At 35.1% G+C, this 13,016-nt stretch overlaps 1 protein-coding gene across 4 annotated transcripts in view; it reads left to right on the forward strand.

The window, feature by feature from the left end:
* Nucleotides 1-13,016, forward strand: part of PNPT1 (polyribonucleotide nucleotidyltransferase 1) — a 45,822-nt gene that overhangs the window by 20,948 nt on the left and 11,858 nt on the right. For all 4 annotated transcript variants that reach the window (XM_032877736.1, XM_032877738.1, XM_032877737.1 and 1 more), the window contains 6 exons: nt 317-419; nt 4,708-4,778; nt 6,532-6,568; nt 8,720-8,786; nt 8,869-8,958; nt 10,110-10,163. In XM_032877736.1, coding sequence (XP_032733627.1) covers nt 317-419; nt 4,708-4,778; nt 6,532-6,568; nt 8,720-8,786; nt 8,869-8,958; nt 10,110-10,163 — 422 coding nt within the window. The remainder of the gene's footprint in view (nt 1-316; nt 420-4,707; nt 4,779-6,531; nt 6,569-8,719; nt 8,787-8,868; nt 8,959-10,109; nt 10,164-13,016) is intronic.

Genomic DNA, 13,016 nt, shown 5'->3' on the forward strand with positions numbered 1-13,016 from the left:
GAATGTGTGGATGTGTCTGACTGTTTATCTGTGGGACTTGTGTGTAGAGCAGTGGTTCACAACCCTGAATGCACATCAGAATTGCCTTGCAGAACTTCTTTAACAGTAGAAGTGAATGGGTCACAATCTGAGATTGTGATTCAGTGGGATTTAGGGTGGGGATCAGGTATCTGTATTATTTTTTAAAGTTCTCAAATTCCTCAGGTGATGTGTTACACAACTGGAGTTGAGCACTCCTTCGTAGGAATAAGAAATAATAGGTGATATTTCTGATTCTGAACACCGCTTTACATACTTTTTTCCTTTATTACTATAGGTGCGATGGTCGAGATTTGACTTCACTTCGGAATATAAATTGTGAGGTAGATATGTTTAAAATTCTTCATGGATCAGCATTATTTCAGAGGGGACAAACACAGGTAATATATATATAATGCTGTAATTATTTGCTGATTCCAGGTTGCTTAATTACATCTAATAGAAGTACATTATGTAGACAGTATAGATTTTTATCATATGGAATTTGTTAATACCTGGTTTTTTAAAAATATTTTTAACAGCTTTTTTTGAGGTATAATTGCCATCCAAGAAAATGCACATATTTAAAGTGTATGTTTAATAGGTTTTCACGTGTATACAACTGGGAAACTGTCACCAAAGTCAATGAACATATCAGTCACCCCCAAAAGGTTCTTCCTGCCTCTCTATAATCCCTTCTTCCCTGCTCCCCTCCCCTTCCTTAGGCAACTGTTGATCTGCTTTTGTCACTATAAATTGCTTTGCATTTTCTAGAATTACCTAGTATCTTTATCATATACGGTATTTTTCTTTTAATCTTGATGCACAAAATTGAGTAACTCATACACTCTTTAGTTTTTAGCATATTGTTTATTTTTGGTCTTTTCGGGGCCCTCATTTGTTTTCTTTATTTAGCCTATACCTCAGTCCTATTTTTTTCCCTTATATTAGCACCTGTGCTCTTGTATTTAACATATATGCATATCCATTGTTTTTTGTATGGTATTTGCTTTATACCTCCTCCTTTTTCTCATTATTAATCACTACTTTAAGTTTGCCAGTCAAATTGGTACCAACTGGTATTCCTTGCTTTCGTTTGTATTTCCCTGTGCAGCTGAGGATCTCTCTATATCATAAAAAGTCAATGTCATCACTGTATAAATCATACCCTGGAGGCTGCACACCTTTCAGGGCTCTCTTACCACATAAAACTTGAGCAATATGATGGCCCTGGTTCAGGTTTGCTCTTTTGTGAATTAATCTTGTTGTTACCCTTTTTTCTTCCTATTTTTAAGTGATTTTTTTAATGTGTTTTAAACATTAATCCTTTTCAGGAACCAGAATTTGAATATATTATCTCCCTCTTTATCATAAGCCTTTTAACTTGGCTTGTGGTAACCTACTCTTTGTCTAGAGTGAACCTGAAATCTTTAGTTTTGATGTTGTTAATGCTTCCCTTTTTTATTTTGTGATTTGTGTTTTTAAAGTCTTATTTAAGGGCGCCTGGGTGGCTCAGTGGGTTAGGCCGCTGCCTTTGGCTCAGGTCCTGGGATCGAGTCCCACATCGGGCTCTCTGCTCAACGGGGAGTCTGCTTCCCTTCCTCTCTCTCTGCCTGCCTCTCTGCCTACTTGTGATCTCTCTCTGTCAAATAAATAAATAAAATCTTTTTTAAAATAAATAAATAAATAAAGTCTTATTTAAGAAATCTTTCCTTACCCCCAAAGTCACAAAATTAGGCACCTACTTTTTTTTATTAATTTTCTAGTAGTAGCTATCAAATTAAATCATTAATCTGTTTTGGCATTTTGGCATTTAGACTCTTAGGTATGGTATGAGATGGGAACCTCCAGAGTAAGCCACGTTTACAACACATTTACTAATAATTCATTTTTTCTGTTAACTTGTAATATCAATTTATCTATATTCAAAGTTTATAAATACATTTTGGACTATATTCTTTTCCATCATTCTGTGAATTTCCTAGGCCAGTGTCACACTGTTTTAGCTACTATAATTTGCAGGTATATATTAATAGGCGAGAAGTATATCTTCCCTTTTTATTCTTCCCTGCCTCTCAAAATTGTCTTAGCTGTTCTGGTACATTTGTTCCTTCATTTGAATTTTAGAATCAAGTTATAAAAAAAAAATCTTTCTTTTTATTGGTATTGCATTGAACTTATAAATTGCGAGAGAAATTATATTTTTACAATTTAAATCACAGTCTTTTCAATAAATAGTCTCACTCTTAATTCAAGTTTTCTTTTATGCCTTTAATAATTTTTTTTTAAGATTTTATTTATTTATTTGACAGGCAGACATCACAAGTAGGCAGAGGCAGGCAGAGAGAGAGAAGGAAGCAGGCTCCCCACGTAGCAGAGAGAGTCCAATGTGGTGCTCAATCCCAGAACCCTGGGATCATGACCTGAGCTGAAGGCAGAGGCTTTAACCCACTGAGCCACCTAATCGCCCCTTAATAAGTTTTTTAAAATAACTCCATTAAGATAGCCTGCATACTTCTGTTAGCCCTTCTGACAATCTCAGCCTTTTAAGAGTGTTTAGTCCATTAATGATCAACTCAGTTACTGATGTGATTAAATTTAGCCTGTCATTTCATTATTTTTGTTTGCCCCGTATTTTTAATTTTTCTATTTTGCCTTCTTTTTGAATTAACTGGACATTTTTTTAAATTCCATTTTAATATGTCTCTGTTTTCTAGCTGTAACTTTGCATTATTTTTTTAGTGGTTACAATAGAGAATATAGTGTATAGCCTTAACTTCTTAGTACTACATCACACATTGTGCTGTAATTGTCTTTTTATAAGTTACATCTACATATTATAAACTCTACAAGGCAGTATTATAACTTGTAGTTTAAATAATCATTCATTTTCAGAAGTTAGGAGGGAAAAGATTGTCTTTTTTTATTGACCTATGTATTTATAATTCCTGATGCTTTGTATTTCTTCCCGAAGATCCAAATGTCCATCTAGTATTGTTTCCTTCAATCTGATAAGACTTTCTTTACTGTTGTCCTGTGGACCTTCTGACAACAAATTCTCACATTTCATTTATCTGAAGATATCTTTATTTTGCCTTTATGTACAAAGAATGTATTTTGCAAGATTTAGATTCTGGGCTAATGCTTTTTTCTTTTAGCACTTAAAAGAATGTTCTACCTTTTTTTTTTTTTTTAAGATTTTATTTATTTATTTGACACAGAGAGAGATCAGAAGTAGGCAGAGAGGCAGGCAGAGAGAGAGGAGGAAGCAGGCTCCCTGCCGAGCAGAGACCCTGATGCGGGGCTCGATCCCAGGACCCCGGGATCATGACCTGAGCAGAAGGCAGAGGCTTTAACCCACTGAGCCACTCAGGCGCCCCTGTTCTACCTTTTTTTATTTTTTATTTTTTTCCTAATAAAAAGTCAGGATGCATTCAAATCCTTGTTCCCTGTATACTATTTATTGTCTTCATCTGGGTGCTTTCCAGATTTTCTTTCTGTTTTGGTTTTCAACAATATAACTGTGAAAAGGTAGTTTTCTTTGTATTTATCATACTAAATTTCCTGAGCTTGAATCTGTAAATTTGTGTCTTTCATCAAACTTTAGGGATTTCAGCTATAATTTCTTCAAATATCTTTTCTACCTTATTCTCTTATCTCTCCTCATGGGATTGTAAGTATATATATTAGTCCTTTTGAAATGGTCCCACAGGTCACTGAGGGTATGTTTTTCCCTACCCCACCCCACACCCCTTCTTTGTTCTTTAGATTTGGCAATTTCTGTTATCCTCCATATTCATTGGCTTCTGTCAAGATACATAAGATAATGTATCTTTCAATTTTAGAATTTCCATTTGTTTTTCTTTATATCTTTGAGTATAATTATAAGAGCTATTAAAAATCCTTTTCTGTTAATCCAACATCTGAATTAGCTCAGGGCAAACTACTCATTATCTTTCCTCTTGAGAATGGGTACCATTTCCTATTTTTCTGTTGGTTGTATCCTGAATGTTTTGATTGATGCATTGATGAGTTTGGATTACATTATGTTCCTCCAAAGAAGACTGGACTTTTTTTGTGTGTGTAGGCAGTTTTATAGGCTGGACCTTTACTTGTTTATTTTTTAAAATTTTCTTTTATTTAAATTCAGTTAATTAATATTTAGTGTATTATTAGTTTCAGAGGTAGAATTCAGTGATATATCAGTTGCATATAACACCCAGTGCTCATTACATCACATGCCCTTCTTAATGCCCATCACCTAGTTACCTCTTCACCCTGCTCATTCCCCACTTCCGGCAACCCTCAGTTGGCTTCCTATATTTAAGAGTCTCTTATGGTTTGTCTCCCTCTCTGATCCCATCTTATTTTTCCCTCCTAGCTAGACCTTTATTGAGGCTTCCTTTATAGCCAGGTTTTACAAACATACCATCCTCTTCCTGTCCTCCCTCAGTACTTAGTATAGTTCTTTACATAGTAGTCTACGATGTTAGACCTTTGGGTTATTGAGATTTCCACATAGCTCTCATATTTATAGAATGAATAAATGTTTACTCTAGCATGGCAAGTTTTGTATAGAATTTATTTATCCCATTTCTCTAATAGCTAATTGGGTTCTTGAAATGTTTTTAGTTTTCCTCCTCATTGTTAGTAAATTAAAACCTGACAGGTTTTTTCTTCCGATTTTAGGTGCTTTGTACTGTTACATTTGATTCATTAGAATCTAGTTTGAAGTCAGATCGAATTATAACAGCCATAAAGTAAGTTATGTTTTTTGGTAAGTTTTAAAGTGTGTTGGTATGTCCTAAAACATATGTTTGATATGTTTTAAAGTAAGTTACAATGTTCCAGTATATAATTAAAGCTCAAGTAGTATATTATTATTATTACTTTTTTAAACCTATTACCTCTACTTTATTTTTCTGTTTATAGGGTATTTTTAACATGGGTACATTCAGTTTAGTCTCTGTCTCTAGAACCTCAGGACAGATATGGATAGGTTTTTTTGTTATAAAGAAAGAGAGCAAATACATAAGAAAGAGTCTCAGTTGCTTAAAAGAATCTGGAGGCTGTTAGTAAGTTAAAAAAAAAAAAAAAAAAAGAAAGCCTTATTTAATCCCAAGCCACATTGAAATTTATGTTCAGAAATACTTGGCTCTCCTCCTCTGTTCCTAAAGAGTCAGCAGTAAAATCTTGTTCATCAATTTCAGATGATGAGAATCCTATGTTACAGTCCTCACCAGCGCTACTATGCCAGGCACAGTTCTTTGCTCAGTGCCTACTTTTGCTTCCCTTTCCCTTGGTAAGGGTCTCAGAAGATCATGAGACTCTGCCTCCCTCTTCCTACTGCTCAACTGATGAGGATAACCCCCAGTATCTTGAGGATGGCATCAGTAATTGTTTTTCACATAGCTGACAGAATTGACAATATATCTGTGTGTATAGGCGAGATTGTTACTGTAATCATAATCCTTTTGGGGGAGCTGTTAAACTTTTTATTTTAAATTCCCATCTGAGCCCAAACTTGGTTGCCCTGCCCTTCTTCACATTGACTCCTTTCTTTTCTAAAAGGCAACACGGCTTCATAAGAAAGAGCACTGACTTGGCCAGGGTACCTCTTTACATTCTAGTCTTAGGTCTGTAACCTGTGTAAATGAGAGGGCACATATCAGTCAGCCATGTTGGCCTTTGGTTTCTTCATCTTGTAAAATGGAGGTGCTGCACTAATGATCCATATCCTCCTCTTTAGCCCCTCAAATCTGTTATTGCTTTAGTCTTCTGTAGGTTTTTAGATTTCTCTTCCTCAGACTGTGGTTTATGGTTATGCAGATTTAGCCCTAACCCAGGACTTTTCAAGCCTTTGCACAGAGAGGTACCTTTTGTAATACACCCACTCGATGGGGACACTGTGCTAAGACCCTGAATATGTCAGTCTTTTCCTCAGTTGTAGATAAATCTGGTTTCCTGCTTCCAGGAATTGTATTTCTTCTCATCCTTATTTTCCTCATTGTTCTAGATATACTCATAACATTTCTCATTTCAAACCCTGGAAAAATCTTTGCCTGTCTGATCTCCTCCTCTCCCCTATATCATTTCAGTTACTGATGTTCATTTCACATACTGATTGGAGAAAGATCATAATTCTGAGATTTAATGTATTTATAAAATTTAAGATTCTCTCAGCAGTTACTAATGCTTAAAAGTAAATGTCTACTGTCTTAGTATACAAATAGAATATTTAAGTGTTTCTATTTGAAGCAAAATTGTTTTCCTAAATCTTTGTAAAATTCATTCATAAAACCCCAGAAAAAAATACTGTCTCTGACATTCATCCTTCCGATTCTGGTTTCAATTTCAGACCAACTCTCTTTAATACATAATTATTTTTTAAATTCCCTTAAATCTTTTTAGTTGCTTACTGAAGTTATTTTTTTGTATTTATATGATGTTTTTAATATTATGCTTTTTTTTGTATTTATATGATGTTTTTAATATTATGCTTTTTGTTTGTAGTGGAATAAAAGATAAAAATTTCATGCTGCACTATGAGGTAAGGTGAATTTTATCCCTAATATTTTATGAAAAATTTTCAGGATATAGCAAAGTTGAAAGAAATTTAGAGTGAATACCCATATGCTCACTGCTTAGGTTCTACTATTAACATTTTACTATGCTGATTTTATATATCTGTTAAGGTGGATTTGGGCATGTTCTTTTATTGCATGTAGAAGGGAATTTAGAGAAATAAGTCATAGTTTTCAGTCAGTAACTTCATGTTCTGAGTCATACATAAAAGTTAAATTATAGTAGACAATTTTATTTTAATCAAGAAAACATTGTACCCATTCCTCGGTATCAAACAAAAGTGGGGCTTTTCAGTGCCTCAGATGACAAATCACCTCCTCCCTTTAGTTCATTTAAATGTTCATATTTTTACTCAGTTGATTAGTAGTAAAAGAACTCTGAGATATTTAATAGTAAATTACTTTATGTGAAACTATTAAGAGTTCGTGATTGACTTGATATACAACTAAGTCCTAAGGTACATTAGATATATTTAGCACTTTTAGTATTTGGAGCATATTTGCTGGAAAGCTAGTGTAAAAGCAGTAAGTCACTTCACTTTTGAGTGACTGTTGTTGGCTGCCCAGAATCCCAACATCTCAATTTTTTTGAGCATACTATGATTAATAGAGAATATACAGAAACCTGGAGATTTTCACAGATTTGCGTCTGTTATAAATATCCTGTTCTTAATATACTCAGATGCTGCAGAGGCCAGAAAGGAATTATAATTGAGTAAAGCATATCCTTTGCCATGAGCTGCACAGCACATGGATGGCAGTCTTTAAAATGGGCAGCTGTGGGTGTACCTGGGTAGCCCAGTCAGTTTAGTGTCTGCCTTCAGCTTGGGCCATGATCCTGGGGTTCTGGGAACAAGCCCCACATTGGGCTCCTTGCTCAGTGGGGAGCCTGCTTCTCCCTCTTCCTCTGCCTGCTGCTCCTCTCGCTTGTGCTTGTTCTCTTCTTTCTGTGTCATATAAGTAAATGAAGTCTTTAAAAAAAATAAAAATTAATAATAAAAAGGGCAGCTGTGAAAAATGCACCTCTAGATGATGACTGGCAACAGAAGTGAAGAGAGGGGCAGTAAAAGGATATGGGCTGTTACTGCTACCTCATTTCCTTTTTTAAAAACTTATTGTAAAATAAAACACAGATACTGAAAATGATATAAAACAAAGGATGGCATAATGAGTTTTTATAAGGCAGAGAATCTTATAACCACCACTGAAATCAGAGAATAGAAATGTTCCCAGTCACCCCTGAAGCCCCTCTATGCTTTTCATCCTAGTCTCAACACCCTTCTTTCCCTGAAAGTAACTACTCTCCTAAATTTTATAGTAATTACTTCTTGCATTTCTGGTATACATCTGTATACTGTAATCTTGTCCATTTTTTTTTTTAATTTGGTATTTCTGTAAGTCTCTGTTAATCTATAGTTTCTTCTCCAACATGTTCTTTTCTTTTCAGTCTGTCTGTTGAAGTCCCAGAGCCATTTACCTGTAGAGGTCCCTGCAGTCTGGGTATTGCTGATTACACACTCATGATGCAACCCAGCAAGTTTCTCTGTCTTTCTATCTCCTAAAAACTGACTGCAGTCCTGAAAATTGACTGCTAGATCCAGATGCTTGAAGATTCATGTATTCCTTTTTAAAAATATTTGTTAAATTGGAATTCCAAGATTTTATGGGGTATTTCCCAGTATTTTAAGTGATTGCAACTAAGTCATATTCCTTTGAGACACTATATTGGTCAAATAAAATAGTTTGCAACCTCTGACTAAAAGAAAACCCTTACTGGAAAAGATCTGTTTCATTAATGAGCATTTCTTTTTAAATTTGTATATATTTTTCTTATTATAAAAATATAATACTTCATCAGTGTTAATAATTTAAACATAATAGAAACTTATGTTGTGAATCCCCATAACTATCCATTTCCCACTCTGGTTCAAATACACATTAGAAAAAGCTATGTTGAGTAATTTGATGTAAATTTCAGATACACATTTTCTGTGTACATAAATGAACTTTAAAAAAAATGGGATTCTACTATTTTGTAACTTCTTTTATTATATTGATACTATATCTTGGGTCTTTCCATGTCAGCTGTTTATGTATCTGTTTTGTTTGTTTTTAAGTTTCCTCCTTATGCCACTAATGAAATTGGCAAAGTAACTGGGGTGAATAGAAGAGAACTTGGGCATGGTGAGTACAAATCTATAAACTTACATGGTATTCTTATAGGGACTTAGTACATTTATGCTTATTATTTTCTATTCTAATTCAGGTGCTCTTGCTGAGAAAGCTTTGTATCCTGTTATCCCCAAGGATTTTCCTTTCACAATAAGAGTAACATCTGAAGTCCTAGAGTCAAATGGTAGGATATTAAAAAAATTTTTCCTCTAGTCAAAGAGACCAGAATTCCCTATTATAGTCTTTTCATAACTTATGTTACATTGTGCTTATTACCACAGTGCCCAACTCTATGACAAAAGAAAAATGTGTTTAGTTAATCATAGACTGTCTAAATCGCTGTTCTTAGCTAATGAGATGTTTTGAAAGCAATATAAAACAAATATTTCTCTTTATGTATCTTTTATAACAGATCCAGTAGGGGTTATTTGTTTTTACAAACAAACCATAGAGCAAGGCCAATTTCCAGAGAGAAAAGGACAAAAGAGACTGATCCATTAAGCAGGGAGGGGACACCTATCAAGTATCACAAATATAAGCAGGCAGCACAGAGAGAGCGGCTAGGCTGAGAGATCAAATTTAGCATGCCTGGGTGGCTCAGTCGGTTAAGCATCTACCTTCAGCTCAGGTCATGATCCCAGGGTCCTGGGATCAAGTGCTGCTTCAGGTTCCTTGCTCAGCGGGGAGCCTGCTTCTCTCTCTACCTGCCATTCCCTCTGCTTGTGCACTCTCTCTCTCTCAAATAAAATCTTTTAAAAATATATTTTAAAAGATCAAATTTAAATTAACATTAAGTACCCACGTCAAGGCAAAGTACGGCCATTAAAGACAGAAAGGTCACAGTGATGGTCACAGATACTTAAAAACAACAACAAAAAAAACCCTCTGAATTTAAGCTAGAGACTTTCTGTTCTTTACAGGGTGTAACTAGGCTATAACTTAGGGTCCAGTGAGAGAGCCAGAGCCTATATCTTTAACTGCCTTCTGATTAAGCAACAGAAGAGGCATGGTGGTTTTTCTGGGAGGTTTCTTAGAATCTGTAGCACTGCTGTCCTATAAAACTTTCTATGATGATGGAAATTATTTCCATACTATACAGCGGAGGAACTGAATTTATTTAAATTAATTTAAATTTAGTAGCTACATGTACCTAATGGCTATCATATTGGACTGTGTAGCCCTATAGTTTGTGGTTTAACAGAGCTTGCCTTAATTTCTTTTAAAAAGAAAGAAGGAAAGAATACTGAATATTTATAAGGAAATAACCAATAGTAACAGTTTTCTACATTTAAAAAAATCAGTATATTATAAACAAGTATTTTTTTGTTTCAATAGGATCATCTTCAATGGCATCTGCATGTGGTGGAAGTTTAGCATTAATGGACGCAGGTAAAAGAATTATGTGTCAAAGCTACTAATGCTTTATCTCTATTTAATTAGTATAAAATATAAGATCTCTTTAAAATTACATTTTGATAAGACCTGGAGAAGTCAGATTACAGATTATCAAACCAGGCCAGAGCAAGATAGTTACAAAGTGCAGCTTCAGCTATACAGATAATTACTAGAATTCTTATTTCTGGTAAAAGGGAGAACACTGAAATTATTTACTTGCCTTGGTGATCCAGTGAGCCTTCTTACCTTCCAAAAGGTAAAGAGCTCTGTAGTTGATTCCACTCACCAATAAAGTTTGGACCAGGAAGCAGAAGTATTTAGGACCGGTAAAGGAAAATAACCATGTAATCTTCCATTCAATTTGCAAACCATGAGAAGAACAGTACCACACACAGAAGGATACACAGAATTTCAGAAAGAAAGACTATAAGAGATTCAGTATAATCTCTCAGTTTGAAACACTGAAAGGGGAAAAGAGTCAACATGTTAAGGCTCTGAAAACAATTTCTATATCTCACCAATGTTGCTGTTCAAGAAGGAAGGGAACCTAAAGATTCTCAAGAGGCTACATGGAGCTTCCCCTAAGTTCACACATTGATAGTACAGAAAGATAGAAAGGATACTATAACCAAGGTGAGATAGAATTGTGTGAATACACAATAACACTATCTAGAAAGACGAAAACTTAAGCCAAAGCAACAACAACAACAACAAAAAAACCCTAAAAGTACTTTTCTAGTTGTGTTCAGTGTCAGAAAAGCATAAGGTGATATTTAAGGTTGCTGGTAAAATGCTTTTTGTTTTCACCTTCATGCATTCATTCAGCCAGTCTTTACTAGATGCCACCCCTGTGCCAAGCACTGAGCTAAGCCTTTGGGACACAGTGATGAACAAAACAAAGCCCCTGGCCTGATGTAGCTTACATTCAGTCAGTCTTAAATTTTCGTACTGGGAAACAATATATTCTCAAAAAGGTGAACTGAAAGATAAAGTAAAAGGAGATTATAAGAGTCTTTAAATGCTTTAAATGAATTCAGATCTTTTGGTCTTGACAAAAACCCAACCTAAGTAAAGATGAGAACTTCAGGATGAGATACACCTGACCAATGTTGGCAGTATTTGAAAAATCAGAAACTAATATACGAAGGACACAAAAAGTTCTTAATTTTGGGGAAAAAAAAGTAAGGTATTTTCTATAAAGCATAACCTAGTGAACTTGACAGTCACACTTAGCAAAACTCTTAAAGAGATTATTTAAGAAAAAAAGGGTTTATAAGTATTTTTAGGAAGGAGGGGGCTGTGAAGAGAAGGGACGAGAGGGACTCATTTAAAGTAAATCATGTTGTAAAATAATGTTCCACTTTGGAAACACTACCAGATTTGGAGTGGGGAGGGTGATTGCTGCTTATACCGTTTCTAGAGTAGCTTGGCAGCTCATGATTTTTCTGTAAGTGATACAGAAATTGAGATGGATGATAGGTGCACCGTCATAACTGGTTGAAGCATGTGCAGAGGAGGCAAGCAAATCTGATCAGTAGGATGGTTTGGTCAAGTGGAATGCCTGAAGATGTTTCTTTCTAAGCCCTGTCCCTTTCAGTGTTTTCATTATTGAATTGACTTAGAACACTAGCCTGCTAATTAATTAAAAGGATACTGCTAAAAAGGAATGCATGACTGATGTGTTAAATGACAATTTTGATCTCTTAAAAAATGTTAAGATAAAAAATAAGAAGCCAAATAGAAAACAATTGAATTTGACAAGAATGAATGTTAAGACTGTGGGAAAAGCCAACAAAGGGTGTGCAGTTCAGCTCAAACACATGAATGCTTGTCATTCCTCACATCAGGCACTATCTTACTTTAGGGATACAAATGGTACCTGTTTTCTAAAAAGCTTATAGGCACGAAAAACATAAGATCAAGGAGATTAATTCAAATAAGTAAAAGGCACAAATATGTACAATATGGATGAAAAATTAGGTTGAAGGTACTTGACTTCATAAAGACAGCTACATTTCATCTGGTTCTAAAGGCTGAGTAGTTGATCTGTCATTAGGAGCAGGACCCATATTTCATGTGAAAGGAACATAATGGGCAAAGTTATGAAGCAGTATAGTATGTTTCTAAAATGTATTTGAAAAAAGTAATAAATTGGGACCACCTTTTATTTTTTTTTTTAAGATTTTTTAATTTATTTATTTGATAGAGAGATCACAAGCAGGCAGAGAGGCAGGCAGAGAGAGAGGAGGAAGCAGGCTCCCTGCTGAGCAGAGAGCCCGATGCGGGGCTTGATCCCAGGACTCCGAGATCATGACCTGAGCCGAAGGCAGCGGCTTAACCCACTGAGCCACCCAGGCGCCCCTGGGACCACCTTTTAAAAGTCATTGTTATGTTAAGGATTTTGAACTTAAAGCTAGTATTTCACAACTCAGTATTCTATGACTAGTGTTCCTGCTGGATGTTGTATACCATGAAAAAAAAAGTCATTCTGTTCTAAACTACATTTAAACAGGGTTAAGCAGATTTATTTAATAGGAGTTAAATAAACTTTAATATGCTATTGTGAATTCTGAATCTCTAGGAACAGGATAGGCACTATTTCCCAAATGTTTTTGACCATAGAACATGTATAAAATATACTGAAAGCAAATAGTGGGGAACTCGGGAGAATTTTATGTAGAGGAATGGTGTGATTTGAATCTGATTTATTTTCTTTTTGGTAGTTTTTCCCAGCTTAGGTGATAGACCTAGAGGATGAAGTGAGAGAGAATGGAAATGGGGGAGAGACTAAAATTGGGGATACCAGACAAGGAGAATGTTGTCAGAGCAAGAAATAATGGAGACTTG

This window comes from Lontra canadensis, unplaced genomic scaffold (assembly GCF_010015895.1).
Source record: "Lontra canadensis isolate GAN:19392208 unplaced genomic scaffold, GSC_riverotter_1.0 scaffold61, whole genome shotgun sequence".
Taxonomy (NCBI): Eukaryota; Metazoa; Chordata; class Mammalia; order Carnivora; family Mustelidae; genus Lontra; species Lontra canadensis.